General features: G+C 41.1%; 1 protein-coding gene across 1 annotated transcript in view; it reads right to left on the reverse strand.

Moving 5' to 3' along the window:
* The window catches only part of PARN (poly(A)-specific ribonuclease), a 76,329-nt gene that overhangs the window by 26,921 nt on the left and 32,766 nt on the right, over positions 1-16,642 (reverse strand). Inside the window, exons 20-21 of the mRNA XM_069983717.1 lie at positions 15,997-16,083; positions 8,361-8,435 (exon numbers count right to left, since the gene is read on the reverse strand). Coding sequence (XP_069839818.1) covers positions 8,361-8,435; positions 15,997-16,083 — 162 coding nt within the window. The remainder of the gene's footprint in view (positions 1-8,360; positions 8,436-15,996; positions 16,084-16,642) is intronic.

A 16,642-nucleotide genomic window follows, 5' to 3' on the forward strand; every position in this document is an offset into this window, starting at 1 on the left:
GAAGGGGGCATTAGTGAAAGACTCAAAAGTACAGTGGCGTGTATATTAAGAAGCTGTGAAGAGGTCAGGATGAACTGTATTGTTGTAGTTAAAGAATAAAGTTAAATCTAGATAAGAGCATTGAAGTGTTAAAAATCTGTGACAACAGTTGATTTAAGAGGACTACCATCTTGGTTGAATATGGTGTTAGGGGACCAGAAATTTTAGCATTTAGCTGAAAGTATAATCATTAAGGGAATCTAGAACTAGAATAGTTCTAGCACTACCATATCTTCCTCAGTTGCAATCTAACAAAGTGCAGTGGATTGCGAATACCCTGGTTCCACAGGGCAAATTGAGAATAACATTGCAACCTTGTATTACCCTACTGGTGCTCAAGCAAGGAGGAAAAACAAAAAAAAACTAAACTATAAGCACTTGTGTCCTACTCATATACCAGTATAAGGTGGTTGTTACTATAAAATGATCTGATACAGTTGGAGTGAGAATCCTATTTGGACTCCCAAGGGGCTCCTGACAGTACCGCTTTGTGGCCTGCACAGGCTTCAGCTGCAGCTTGGTAAATGGAACTATTCAGGTAAAAGCAACTCTGGGCACAGACACGGCCCCCTGACTCTGGCCTAAAGTTGAATTTATAGTGACACAAAGTCTGAACATGATATAGAAAACCAGAGCTGCTGCATCTGCTGGAACGTTAAATCGTATACAAATTTAAGTGTACTGGGGCGCTCAGGTTCCTGTAGAAAGCAACCGATGTGCAGTAAAGTCTCTTCAGTTTTATATATCCGGGTGCTGACACATGGAACAGTTCAACAATATTCCCTGCCAATAAAAGGAGGACAGTTGCTGTCCATCTGGTGTATCTAAATCAGACGCATAGCAGGAAGTCAAGTGGCAGCAAATTCAGCTTTCTGTCCAAGATAAATATGACGGAACTGACCGCTTGACTTACACTTGTGAAAAGATATCACAGGAAGTGACTGGAAGCATATTGTACATTAGCCCTGCGGCATCTGTCCCACAGATACCTGAGCCAGAAGTGGTGGAGTCAACCTCTCTACCAACTGCAGGTTTGTTTTCGGACGAGGAGAGTCACACTGTGCCATTTTTGGTTGGTGCAGCTGCATTTTAGTTTTATTTTACTGACACCTGCCATGCCTAGTTCTTCAACATTGCCGATCAGAAAAGATAAACTCAGAGCAATTTCAATAGTTTTCAATTGCTAAGTACACAAAATAAACGTGCAATGAATACGTTTAAATAAAGTTTAAAGAATAGGCAAGTGCATTTTCTGTCAAGAGGCTTGTAGTTATTCACTGGCTTAAAGGAACACTGCAGGCAGTACTAACATTGTTTTCTACTAGTGCAAACCTTACGGCATTGCACATGAAACAGGGATTCATAGAATACCATACATAGAATCCCTCGGTCATGTACCATGCTCTCTATTACACAATTGTACCCTGTCCTTTAGGGGTATGTTCACATGTACTTTGAAATATTTTTTGCTAGGGATTTCAGCTATTTATATTAAATAACTTCACAGCAAATTAGGTATGTATGAACATAGACTACAAAAAAAAAAAAATCCAGCACAAGTTGTCCTGCTAATGGACAAGAGGTGCAGCACTATTGAAGGGCATTATATAATTTTTTTTATGACATTTTTAAGCAGATTTCTGCTCCCACTTCATCTCCAACCCTTAGTTGCCCCGTGTCTAGTGCGTGTACACCTGCTGCTATGATGGACACATACAGGAGAGGAGATTTCACTGTTCCATTTCCCCATACACAGTCTAAGCAGCAGCATCGAGAGTTTAAGCAGTGAAGCCCTGGAGTGAGATGTAATATTTTCAGTTAAAGGAGAATACCGGCCAAAAATGTAATATAATAAAGTATACTTACCCACCCCCGTGCCCCCACAACACTGCATTACTGCTCCTGGATCCGGGCTAATTTTCTCCCAGCTTCTAGCTACATCACGACTCGGGGGAAAGTATCCAAGACAGCTAATGCATTGCCCATCAATGCAGCCAGTGACTGCAGTGGTGGCCTGCCCCAGTAAGTGACTGGCTGAACGAGCAATCTACCAGCCATGTCAGTAATATGGCACTGTGTGTGAACAGGTAAGTACTAGAGATGAGCGAACCGGGTTCGGGTTAGAGTCAATCTGAACCCGAAGGATCGGTATTTGATTAGCTGGGGCTGCTGAACTTGGATAAAGCTCTAAGGTTGTCTGGAAAACATGGATACAGCCAATGACTATATCCATGTTTTCCACATAGCCTTAGGCCTTTTCCGATCTTCAGCAGCCCCCGCTAAATAAAATGCTAAAAGTTCGGGTTCGGATCGATTCGAGCATGCTCGAGGTTCGCTCATCTCTAGTAAGTCCACTTTCTTTAATATGTTCCCCGCTGGCTGCACCGGACTTCTCCTTTAACTTTTGCGTTGCCTCTTTGCAGTGCCTCTCTCTGCTTCTGGTCTTGAACTCACGCCCCATGCCAAATCCCTCTTGCCCCCCACTCTTAAAACAAACTTGTATAGGCGGCTTGTAACCCTATCTCTAAGTGAGATGCTTGTAACCGTTGTGCAAGCTTTTGCAGAGTAAATGAATTTTAGAGTGTGGGGGGAGATTACCAGGAGAAAAAAAATATTTTCCTCTACTGATTTTTGCCCCAATTGTCAAAAAGACTGTGGCCATTGCTGAACACAGAAACTAATTTTCATACACAAAACCAGTACAAAAAAAAAAAAAACTTCCATTGCACTAGTAATTCAGGTAATAGAGCAAAGGCAGTAAAAACATTTCTCTGAGCCTGTATTTTGTCGGCATCACCTGCATAGAAGCATCAAGTATGTCACTTATGGAAAATAGTGGGCAAAGAGGTGCCATCATGTGCCAGTGGGCCATAAAGTGCATTTATTTCTCCTGACTGAAGGGGGGGGGGGGGGCAGCTGCAGAGAATTTAATGTATTTAAAGTATTGGAACAACGTAGCCAAAAGATATATGCATCAGAGATGAGGGGCAAAAGCGCGGTTAGCGTCAACACATCAACACCAGCCATTTACAGGCCTTCACTAGAAAAAGGTACTATTAACTACAATTTACAGTTACTCACAAGCCTGCACTGCTGCTATACTGTGTCTGCAGTGGATGCAGCCATATTAGATGGGCCAATAGCGACGTAGGTCTATTACACAGCACGATAATTGTGGAGCCCAGACAACGCTACCTTTATCAGCCATTGGACATGCAGTAAGACTGATCAGCCAACAAGCGAGTTGATCGCCATCTCAATTTTGATAAGAGTCCTTGGGCTTCTTTTTGTGCTATATAGTGTTTGCTGTATCATGCTTTATAATTGGCAAGGTTATTCAACTTTTCTTCCTTTGGCACACTTGGTGGCTGCTGCAAATAGAAAGCTGTTCATTCAGTCTGGAAAGATCGTCCTTTGTATCTGCCGTTAAAATGCGTGCTGGAGATTTTTTTTTTTATTATTATAAACACCCTAAGAAGAAAAATTTGTGCACATTGCTGACTAAAGAACTCTTTTCATAACCTCTCCTTATCCCAGAGGCACCTGCGAGGAGGTTTCACTTCAGTCCTGTCACATTCCTTTACTGACGGCTCCAGCATTATACTTAAAGTGATGCCCTCCAACTGGCAAGCATTACACTCTACTCACTCTACTAGGAATCACCACAACTGTTTCAGAGTTAGGGCCCTATTCCACCGGACAATTATCGTTCGAATAATCGTTAACGATTAACGATCTCAAACGACCGCTATTGCGAAAGACCTGAAAACGTTCACTCATTTCCATGGAACGATAATAGTTACTTATGATCGTAATTGCGATAGTTTTTTCTTCGCTATTTATTCGCTGATGCGTTCGTATCTATTGCGAACGACCGAACAATGTCTTATTCAATGCGAATGATTTGCGAACGAGCAACAATAAAAATAGGTCCAGGTCTTATAAAGCGATCAACGATTTCTCGTTCGGTCGTTAATCGTTAACTGCATTTCAACCGAATGATTATCGTTTAGATTCGAACGATTTAATGATTATCTGAATGATAATCGTCCAGTGGAATAGGGCCCTTAGATCCCATAAAATGAGATTTAGAGAAAGTGTCCAAATGAAACACTTTCTTCCAAATTTAGGTGGTTAGAAAAACAATTACACACATTATATATATATATATATATATATATATATATATATATATATATATATTTATATTCACTGAAAATAGGGAGCCCATACCACCCATGTACATTCATATCCATTGCCCAATTACTATTTTCTGCACCAATACAGTCAAGTTGTTTCACACATAGTCCAAGGTCACAGAACACGCTGTGACAATGGTGTGAAGCCAAGCCAATTCTATGCAGATTTCCCGGTATAGGCACAATAGCTACAGGCTTCCTGTAAGATCAGTCCTATAGATAAGTCCAAGATTAATACATTAAGTAACAGGTTTAATACATTAAGGTCTACACAACAGGATCAGTCACATCATGGATTACTGGAAACAGCAGGCCGTTGTTATCATGGGAAATATGGGGGGTACTGAGAAGGGTAAGAGGAAAAAATATATATAAAAATCAGCTTTCAGCGTTCCGTATAGATTGCTGCAGGGCTTCACACCGGTCTTTAAGCTCGCAAGTGATTCAGCACTGAAAGAAAAATCTGTTTCTCCAGTGTAGCTTGTACAGAACTTGGGCTTGTGTTCTTTGGCAAAATGACAAATCAAATTTCTAAAGCATGATGTTTCTAATTCATCTAGCCCCCCCCCCCCTTCCAAAAAAAAAAAAAAAGACAGTGGTGGCACAGCATTTTCACACACGTCTGCCTGGCCTTAAAGGAGCAATAACTGACTTTCCATTTAAAAGAAGAAAGTTCGTAGAATTCAAGATATATCAAGTGACCAAGTAAGGCTGGGTTCACACTGCATTTTTCTCTGTTTAATGTGAACGTAAAAGCAGATGCTGTTGCATGCCACACTGCAGAATCCGTTTTCTATTGACTTCTTATATATTTGGGGGGAACAGATCTGGGTCTTTATTTTGTACAAAAAAAACATGGCTGACCCCCTTTTTCTGTACGTTAACTCTTCAAAAACACAAAATATACACCCCCCCCCCCCCCCCAAAAAAAAGGGGGTTCTTCTGCACGTAAGTGGCCCAAAAAATACTGCTGGTATAAATATGGCCCTAAAATTAACCCCTTTATGACGGAGCCATGTTTCATTTTTGCGTTTTAGTTTTTTCTCCACGTGTTTTAAAGGCCATAAGCACTCGTATCTTTTCCCCTACAGACCCACATAAGCCCTTATTTTTTGCGCCACTAATTTAACTTTGCAATGGAAGACTTAATTTTTACATAAAATATGCTGAGAAACTAGAAAAAAAAAAATCATATGCGCAGTGAAATTGGGAAAAAAAAAAAATTTGGGAGGAAACTTCGTTTTTACGCCGTTCGTCCTACGGTAAAACTGACATGTTACATATTTTAATCATACCAACTTGAGGAACATATGTAACTATGTAAAAAAAAAAAAAAAAACCTTTTACAGAAAATAAACATTCCTTAAAATTGCTCCATTACCATGCTTATAACGCTTTTATTGTTTTGTCTATGGGGCTGTGTGAGGTGACATTTTTTGCACCATGATCTTTACTTTCTATTGGTACCTTAATAGCATATATGCGACTTTAATTTAAAAAAAAAAATTCTGGATTTGATGCGACCAAAAATGTGCAATTTTGCACTTTGGCAGGGTTTTGCGCTTACACCGTTTATCGTGCGAGATCAGGATTGAGATAATTTAATTAACACACGCGGCGATACCAAACATGTTTGTTTATTTATAAAATGGGAAAAAGGGGGGTGATTCAGACTTATTAGGAAAGGGGATTTTTTTTATTAATAAAAACATTTTTTTTTCTTACTTATACATTAATTAGAAGACGTCTCCCTGGGGGACTTAAATATTTTCCTCCATTGAATTGCCTTTCAGTTCACACATTAGTTTAAGTTTTATGCTTCAAAAACACACTTCAAGATGCTTGCTGGAAACAATCGAACAGGTAGAAAAGTCATCAGTAATGAACATGGTTCTGACCATTGTAGCGGTTTGTAAAGTAATCGTATAAAAAGGTTTTGAAGGTTGAGAAGTACATGCTTTGTGCCACCACAATATAATTTAGTTGGGAAAAACAGGCAAACACAAACTAAAAATGAAGAAAAAAAAAAAAAGTTAAAGATTTTAAAAAATATATTTGAATATAATTGAAAAAGCTCAAAAATGAAACAAATAAAAGGCCCTCAACCCTGTATAGCGCAAAAGAGTGAGAATACATTTATACGATTTTTTTTTTTGATTTTTTTTTTATTTTAATGGGACTGTAGCTTCAACATTAATTTGTGATGGCATAAACAGGGTTATGTAATAATGTTTGATAAAAAAAAATATATAAATATACATAAGCATAAGATAGATAGATAGATAGATAGATAGATAGATAGATAGATAGATAGATAGATAGATAGATAGATGCTACAAATAGGCAGGGCCAAAGATATATCTATCAGTGCCTGGATCTGCTGGCACTTCATGCAATTGGTAGTGCTGTTTTCTGAAGGCTTAGGGCCCTATTACAAAGGACAATTATTGTGTGAAAAATCATTAAATCGTTTGAATTTAAAACGATAATCTTTCTGTGTAATTGCAGGCAACGATCGAAAAATTGTTCGTATGTCGTGGATCATTGATTTAGATCTGAACCTAAAATTATCGCTAATCATTCACTGTAATTCCACATTCATTCGCTCAAGTTCCGCATTTGTTCACTAATCGTTCAGTGTAATTGCACATTGCCCATTGTTTTGCTGAGATCAGAAGGAATAAACGATCATCGCAATACCGATCGATCACAACTAACGATTATCGTTCTGTGTAATACGGTGAGCGATTTCAGGTTAACGATAAACAATCTCGTTTGCGATCGTTTATCTTTAGTCGGTAATTGTTAAAAATCGCTCCGTTTAATAGGACTCTTATTTTATAGAAAGTGAACCAAAAGACTTTAGGAGGAAAAAAAATTATACCTCCCTTGTAAACTTTTGCGAGCAGGGCCTACACTGCTCATGTTTGACTTGATGGTTACACGTGTATTGCTATAAGTTCAACATATATTTTTTATACACACATCTCAAAATAAATTATTAACTCATATCTCCTTACATATATTATTGAGAAGGGTAATCCTGGGTTTCCAGGATAATTTAGAATGGGAAAAAAAAAGGCGCAAAAACAGACCTGTAAACCATCAATCATATGGGGATGAAAACAGAAACGACACTTTAGCAAGAGATGAGGTTATTAGTAAAACATCGAGGTTCATTTTACCTGTGTGTCACTTATGTATATTTCCAGGTTAAAAAGGTAAAAAACCAAACCTAAAAATTTGAGCGCGCTCAGTACATACAGTGATTAATTGCTCTGCCAAAAATGGCAAAGAGATAATATTAAACCTGGTCCCCTACTGAGATGTCTGAAGACCTGGCAACAAAGGCTAAGCATGTTCCTGAATCTATACTGCCCCCATGTGGGGACCATGTGCATTTACACAAACCCTTAGTTGATATAATTTTTCTGCAACTAAAATTCTTTAGAAAATAAGACATTAGACCATTGTCTGTTTTCATGATATGGGTGTCCCTACACGTGGGAGTGCAAGAAAAGAAGAAAGAAAAATCCTATACTGTATAAAATGTCAGACACCAGACATGTAGTGGAAGGAAAAGAAGTGTAGCTCAGAGGGAGGAGGGGGTCACAGGCTGTCTTCTGATAACTTCATGTAACCAAAGAGATGTCAGAACACCACATTTCTATGTCCTCTGCTTATTCTGATTTAATGGCAATCACAAGAGCTGCAAGCTGATGAGAGAGCTGTGACCATCACATGCCTACTGCTGCCCGGGCCATCACATGCTAAGCAGCTTGGTATTTCTCAAATTTTCTATTTCTTAAAGTGATTTTTAACTAGCAAATACACATGCATACTTGCTTTTGAAAATTCCAACAGTACCAGGTCTCTGCTGCAATGCCATGTGGTACAGACATTAACCGCATCGACCAATCTCTGTCCTCAGCAGTGATGTCAGTATGCATGGCACATAACCATTGCAGATAGTCATTGGCAGCTCATTGGCAGCTGATAGATTTTAAGTTTTTTAAAGCTACAGTTTTCAGGGTGCTGTAGAAAATTATGTATACACAGTAGTGAACAGTTATTATCCTCCTGAACACACTCATAGGACCCAAACACCACATAATCACTTACCTATCTGCACTTGATCTGTCTGTGTTAGGGTTACAAATGCCGACGTGTCATCAATCCAAGACACCTGAATTTTACCTAGAGAGTGAAAGGAAGTGTTAGAATTGTTAAAAAAAACAAAAAAAAACACCAGAAACGGAGGACAGGAGTTGAGGGGTAATAAGAGAAACAGATCACTGATCTCAGGGAGACCAGCCAAACGACAACACCACCGGCTGTTAGTGAAAGAGCTAATAGCAGTGAAGTCCTAGGTGCATTGCCCCCTGGGAAACATGAATATGCAAAAGAAGAGCCTGTGGAGCCTCATCAAAGTCTCAAAACACAGGACTAACCAGATATCCCTCCGGGAAGAACCCAGCCAAGGGGTGGCTCCTGTAAGGAAACCACCAAAACGACCATATTAAGTGGCCCTATAAATCAATGTAACGACAAAGGAAAAACCAAGGCTAGGTAACCATCCACATACAGCTGTTTCGGGGTGTTGCCCCTCATCAGTGTGGAACAGGATTCTGGCTAGGTGGGAACAATGCCTAGTAGAGCCATAAGAGAAACAGATCGCTGATCTCAGGGAGACCAGCCAAACGACAACACCACCGGCTGCTAGTGAAAGCGTTAAAAGCAGTGGGGCAATGCACCTAGGACTTCACTGCTTTGAGCGCTTTCACTAGCAGTGGAGTGAGAGGTGGTTCCCAGCAAAGCCTGCCCCGTCAGGCCCTCATTTATTGATCTCTATACACCTAGACAGAGAGATCCATCAAGGCTAGTGGGGCAAGGAAAAAACATCAGAGACTACCCTTATTCAAAGCTTGGCTAGCATGAAAAGTAAAACCAGGTCCCCTTTAAAAACTCTCCAAAAATTGTGTGCGGAGGCCTTTAGGATGAACATCCTGCCACAAATCTGTTTCAAACATGAAACAGAAAGGCCGGCATCAGCAGAACGAATGACAAAAAGTGTGCTTAGCTAAAACAAACATTACGTCTGTCTGGCTCTTCTCCGGGAGAAGCTGCAGAATGATTTCCTGGTAAGAGTTCTGAAGCATGATGAAACCTAAAGCCTGCAGCCCATACCGCAGCACCACATCTTATTAGAAGGTCATTAATAGAAGCAATTCAGGCCCATGCCTTCCCATCAGCAGAGCAGCAGGTACAGAACATCACGGGGCACTGCTTGCCAAAAGCAAATTGGGGAGCTGTAGTCTCAGCTGTTACATACTTGGAGGTCACATGAGAAAGCATAAAAATTGAGCAATTAAAGTTTGAACTCTTTTCTTTCTTATTGGAAGTACAAGGAGACTATAGCATTACATAAGAACCAGGTCAGATTGTCTGGCCTTTCATCACAGTCTCTGGGTGAAGCAGACTAAGTCCTTTTATCCTGTACAGCAGTCTCCCTCATACTGGTGGAAGGAGATGGATTACAGATCTGTCTGCTCCGGCCCAGGTGGCTAAGTCATAATATCTGACCCTCTGATTAGCTCATTTGGGATTATACGGAGCCACAATAGTGCAGTCACGTGTTGCGGTTTGCCACAATTGGTGCAATTTTCAGAAAGAAAAAAAAAAAAAAAATTTGGGAGTAAACCGCAGCAAACCTGTGACTACAAATGATAGTTTCAGAGTCTGTACTCTGTATGTAGTCTACTCTGTGCCATGCAATTAAGTTTTTTCATGTCCTTTCCTGCATCTTTTCTCCTTGGCCTTAGGGTATGTTCAGAAAGAGCAAAAGCGGCAGAATCCAGTCTGCTTCAGTGTCTCTATGTGATGGCTTCCGTTGAGAATAGGCGGAGCGGCGGCGCACAAGCCCTCCCATAGAAACACTGCATGGCAGAGGCAGGCGGGATTCCACGGCAGAGAGATCCACCTCAGAATTCCACCTCTTTTGCTTTGTGTGAACTGGTCCTTATTGAGTAACGCATGGGAAAAATAGAAGTGCCAAAAACATGAGAAAGCATAAAAATTGAGCAATTAAAGTCTGCAACTCTTTTCTTTATTATTGGAAGTACAAGGAGACTATAGCATTACATAAGAACTAGGTCAGATTGTCCAAGGAAAGTCTGACCTGGAGCTAGACCGCCACCAATCAGAGGAATGAAGGTCTTGAAAAGGAACACATAGTATATTTTATGCATCTGCAATGGAAATATATACCAATCTAAAAGAAATTATTGTGGAGTTACAAAAACTTGGATCCAGTAAAAAAGGTAAATGGGACCCTATGTAAGAAAGGGCACAGAGTGGCATCAGTCATCGGTATAGCTCAGTCCCTCCAATAGGTACTGTGAGATGGAGTGTAAAATCAACCTAACATACATTTTTACAACAAGCCAGTGACTTGGGGAGCCCACAGCAATATCCCCAGCAATGCAGTTCATTGCAGATATATCCCCAGTATACAGAAAAATACTGCAGATTTATAATCTTCACTACAGCTCAGATTCCAAGTGGATTTTACCTTACAGTGTGTAGAAGGCAATTGATAAAACAGTTTAGATTTTATAGATATTGTAGTACAAAGAGGATCTTCCACCTGCAGATCCACAGAAGAAAATCTGCAGCATAACCTCCCCATGTGAACATACAATAAAGCTAGATTGCAGTGTTAGATTGCAGTGGCATTGTGTTTAAATGAGGTTGGGCAGTGTACGGTATTAGTAAGTGTACTTACTGCACTTACTGACGGCAGCTCCCTGTGAACCTCAGAGCTAATATCAGGCTCCCCTCCTCCAGGCTGTGCTGCCCTGCTCTGTGGCGAGTCTGTCCATAGTCTGAGTCTGCACAGTTATGCTCAGCCAATCGCGGCTGAGCAGCCGATGACGCGGCAGAGGGCAGCCGGCACTCAGGACGCTCGGAGGGATTCGGCCGGGCCATCCGAAGACGACATCGCAGACTGAAGATCGGAGACGAGTCGCCACGTGACAGGTATGTATAGCACACCATACTTCCGGGTACACGGGTGGGGATGGTGGGACACGGGGAAGGGGGCCATTCACAGACATAACATACATTACAAAGTTGTATAACTTTGTAATGTGTGGTATTCTGTGAATAATTGTTTACCGCCGCACTACCCCTTTAATGATATTTCTTTCGGACCCAATAGGCCGGGTACATGATGTTGCAACTGGAGAAGCTGCAGGACACAAGCAGCTGTCAAATCAGCAGTACAGCGCACAATCAAAGGCAAGTATACTTCGGTCATGTTCCTGCACTCACCTGCCTTCTGGTCATTTTTTTTAGTTTTATGGGACTAGCATTTTTTGACTTTGCACTGAAGAATAAAAGCATTTTTCTATGCTATGGAAGCACAGATGGATATATGAAAAGATACCATGTGTCTCCTTGACCTAACAGCTATCTAATGTACCTGAGTGTATTCGGCCAGTCAGATACACCAAGACAACTCATGGCAGCTCTTTTGGGCAGTGTTCAGTAACTGACCATTATTCTGCATCTTAAGCACCAAAACTTGACATCACCATCAGAGGTCTGGGAAACCTTCAGAAACCTTTTTATCTTCTGGGTGTCAATGCCTTGTGAGCCACGCAGTGAAGGAATCCCTTTAAACTTTTTTTTTTTCTTCAAACAATCCTATTGTGTTTTAACACATCCCGGGAGGTCGCTGCTCCCCCGAAACCAATCAACTGAAAACGTAAAGCCTAAGCCTATTTTAAAATAAACTGTTCATGCTTCTACAGATCCTCTGTACAAGCCCCCAAAACTTTCCTTTACATGGCTGCTGAATATAAAAGTAAATTGAGAATGTCAGACAGCTAATGTAATCAGAACACAATATGTCTGAGACATAAAGATTAGGTTGCACAGGTTCATGTGTGAGCCAACTTTCTTAAAGAAATCCTATATTCCAGATGAAAAGATGAAATAAGCAATGCAATTGCAACGTAGAATATGGGCTCCATCTGGGGCCAGCTAATATTTTTTTAATTGCACATTTTTATTGATTTGATTCTTAAAGTTTCCTCAGGAAAATTCAGGATGTATGTGAACACACAACCCGAAGATGTTCCCAGCAGATAAGGTGACTTCATCTTGGTTCAAGTTAAGGCTGAGTGATTCACTGAATTAATTTGATGAATTCACCATTTGAATTAAGATCAATTCTTATTTTCAGCACAACCATAGGCTTGATTTTACGGTGCCCCTTCGAGTAGGCCAACTAGAGGCAGCAACTGCACATGCTACCTTCACTGTCGCATCTAGGCTACAAAATCCCAACACCAGCTCAGCTATCATACACAGCCGGGCTCCTTCTGCAACCGAGTCCCCTCTGCAGCTAAAGTCTAACAGTTGGGCATCTGTCCATTGGAATCCAGTGACGTGATCATAGGGTGAGAATAGTTACCACAGCAGCCGATGGTGTAATAGAGGCCACCAGGTCTGCACTTCATAATAGGTTACCGTAGCTATAACACTGACATGCAGTAATGCTTTGGAATACTGTCAAATACTGGGCTAAATAGCAGTAATACACACAATAAAAGTTTACATTTAAAAAAAAAAAAAAATAATAATCCAACCACCCTCCCCTCCCCCCTCCCACAACCACATGACTGGAAAAAAAAAATCCCCACTTCTTATACTTCTCTTATAGTTCTCCACTCCAATTATAGATTATAGCTTTGTACTGAGAGTGCACTCCACTGTTTAAGTGTAATTGTATAATAAACTATACACTCACCGGCCACTTTATTAGGTACACCTGTCCAACTGCACGTTACCACTTAATTTCTAATCAGCCAATCACATGGCGGCAACTCAGTGCATTTAGGCATGTAGACATGGTCAAGACAATCTCCTGCAGTTCAAACAGAGCATCAGTATGGGGAAGAAAGGTGATTTGAGTGCCTTTGAACATGGCATGGTTGTTGGTGCCAGAAGGGCTGGTCTGAGTATTTCAGAAACTGATCTACTGGGATTTTCACGCACAACCATCTCTAGGGTTTACAGAGAATGGTCCGAAAAAGAAAAAACATCCAGTGAGCGGCAGTTCTGTGGGCGGAAATGCCTTGTTGATGTCAGAGGTCAGAGGAGAATGGGCAGACTGGTTCGAGCTGATAGAAAGGCAACAGTGACTCAAATAGCCAACCGTTACAACCAAGGTAGGCAGAAGAGCATCTCTGAACGCACAGTACGTCGAACTTTGAGGCAGATGGGCTACAGCAGCAGAAGACCACAACGGGTGCCACTCCTTTCAGCTAAGAACAGGAAACTGAGGCTAAAATTTGCACAAGCTCATCGAAATTGGACAGTAGAAGATTGGAAAAACGTTGCCTGGTCTGATGAGTCTCTATTTCTCCTGCAACATTCGGATGGTAGGGTCAGAATTTGGCGTCAACAACATGAAAGCATGGATCCAACCTGCCTTGTATCAACGGTTCAGGCTGGTGGTGGTGGTGTCATGGTCTGGGGAATATTTTCTTGGCACTCTTTGGGCCCCTTGGTACCAATTGAGCATCGTTGCAACGCCACAGCCTACCTGAAAATTGTTGCTGACCATGTCCATCCCTTTATGACCACAATGTACCCAACATCTGATGGCTACTTTCAGCAGGATAATGCGCCATGTCATAAAGCTAGAATCATCTCAGACTGGTTTCTTGAACATGACAATGAGTTCACTGTACTCAAATGGCCTCCACAGTCACCAGATCTCAATCCAATAGAGCATCTTTGGGATGTGGTGGAACTGGAGATTCGCATCATGGATGTGCAGCCGACAAATCTGCGGCAACTGTGTGATGCCATCATGTCAATATGGACCAAAATCTCTGAGGAATGCTTCCAGCACCTTGTTGAATCTATGCCACGAAGAATTGAGGCAGTTCTGAAGGCAAAAGGGGGTCCAACCCGTTACTAGCATGGTGTACCTAATAAAGTGGCCGGTGAGTGTAGTGCCCATCATAGACGTATAGGGGACATATACGTACGAATACGCCATTCTTAAATAAAGCCCCTTCATTTATAAAGGCATTCTGATTCTGCCAGCCATGTGTTGGGTGGGGTTGTGTGTTGAGCATACAATCACGCTTTACAGGTATAGCTTTTAAATTGATTATCTACATTACTGGCAATTGCACTGTGATATATGCTTTTTCCTGTATTTGAGAATTGATATGTTTATTTACATATTTTTGCTGCTCCACTATTGCACTTTAAAGAATTATACTTGAGCAGAGATTTTTCCACCTCTAGTCCTACTTTGTGTTAGCAGCTGCAGACCATCATTTATGACATTTGTATTTTTTTATGTTTTTAAATAAAGCTTTCAATGGTTTGTTTTTTATTCAGTGGTTATGCTTTTTTACTATTGGTGGTGTATAGGACAGGGGTCAGGGATGGTACGGGTCTAAAAGATGGGAGACATCCTTCTTTCAGATTGCATAAATTTCATCAGAATAGGGGACAATTATCTGATCATTGGGTATCCAACCTCCAGGAATCCTGAGATCCCTGGAGTGCCCCCTTATTGATGGTGCAGCAGTGCACTTGCATGACCACTGCTTCATTCACTGCTATAGCACTGACAGATTACCCAATGCAATCTCAGTGAGTCCTATAGCAGTGACTAGAGTAGCAGTCACAAAGACAATGCTGCTGCTCTATTCACAAGGGGGCACTTGGGGACCCCAATTTGAGAGAAGCCTGGTGGTCTTGGCTATTGGACCACCAGCAGGCATACAATCAATTATTTTTGTGTATAGGTTAAAAATGTTTTTAATGAGACAACTTTAAAGCAAAACTGACAGCATGGATTTATTACCTACTTAGCGGTCATCCAGTTTTTACCTTTGCCTTGTCTCTGTTATGTCCCGGTCTTTGGTGAAAAAAAAAAACGTTTTTATTTCAGGCTGACTGTGTCAAAGACTCACCAGCCACCACTCTATCTTTGAGTGTGCGCACACTGAGGAAAATAAGTGTAAATTCCAAGCGGAATCCCTGTTGCGGACTTAGCATTGAGACACTGAGGCAGGCGAAATTACATGCTAAGTGTAGGGCGCCTTTGCTTTCCTCTGAAATAACTAACTTAAATGGCCTTTTCTTAACAATCCTATCAAGGCTGTGGTTATCCCAGTTGTTTGTACACCTTTTTCTACCACACTTTCTCCTTCCACTTAACCTTCCATTAATATGCTCTGACACAGCACTCTGAACAGCCAGCTTCTTTAGCAATGACCTTTTGGGGCTTACCCTCCTTGTGGAGTGTGTCAGTGACTGCCTTCTGACCAACATCTATCAAGTCAGCAGTCTTCCCCATCATCTTGTCGCCTACTGAACCAGACTAAGAGAACTTTTTAAACGCTTAGGAAGCCTTTGCAAGTGTTCTGGGTTAATTCTAATTTTAAGATAATGAATGTTGGGTTTTCCTTGACTGTAAGCCATAATCATCACACTAGAAAAAAGTTCCCTCTGTTTGTAATGACTATATAATAAAGGGGTTTCACTTTTTGAATTGAATTACTAAAAAAAAATAACTGATATTCCAATTTATTGACATGCAGAATCAAGGGCGCTTTATAAATAAATAATAATGTCAGTCAGAACTCATTCTCAGCCTTGAATCCTACAAGATACAAAAATGTCAGGTCTAAAGAACTGTGATATATGAAGAAAGAAGTCTTACCAAAAGCATTGAAGAGCTGGTAGAGATCACTGGCCTTCCACTCTTTAGGAAACGTCACATGGAGAACATTATCACGTTTAGGTAGCACTAGAATACAATAATACATATAGCTTGAGCTGTAACATCTGTATTCAACTAAATACCTGATCTAAACGGCCTATTGTTACGACAACCTCTAGTATTGTATTGCTAACAACTACTGTCAACTACTGTTTGCCCCAACTACAAGCTCAACAGCTTTGAACAGACATGGTATTACCTTGTACTGATCATTATTACAGACTGTATTATAGTCCAGAGCAACAATCAAAGCTATGCCAGTTACTACTGGAAACAGTCAACATGCTTGTTCATTCGCACCCCATGCTGAGCCATTGTAATTCAGTGGACGTGTTATTTTCCTCTCTATCGGATGACTTTACACTCCCTGATGTAATGAACAAGCAGGGTGTTATGAACATACCTGCTGATGCCTCCACTGCTCTCTCAGCACACCAGCTGGAAAGGGGGGAGGCGTCTGGACTGTCTGACAGGCATGCTGTTCAGCCTGTCAGAGTACAGAGACGCCGGTCCAATCAGAGCTGAGGCTCCCTCCTTACTCCCTCCCTGCTCTGATTTAAACAGGTGGAGGCTTCCATGCCTCGCC

Source organism: Dendropsophus ebraccatus, chromosome 9 (assembly GCF_027789765.1).
Source record: "Dendropsophus ebraccatus isolate aDenEbr1 chromosome 9, aDenEbr1.pat, whole genome shotgun sequence".
NCBI classification, from domain to species: domain Eukaryota; kingdom Metazoa; phylum Chordata; class Amphibia; order Anura; family Hylidae; genus Dendropsophus; species Dendropsophus ebraccatus.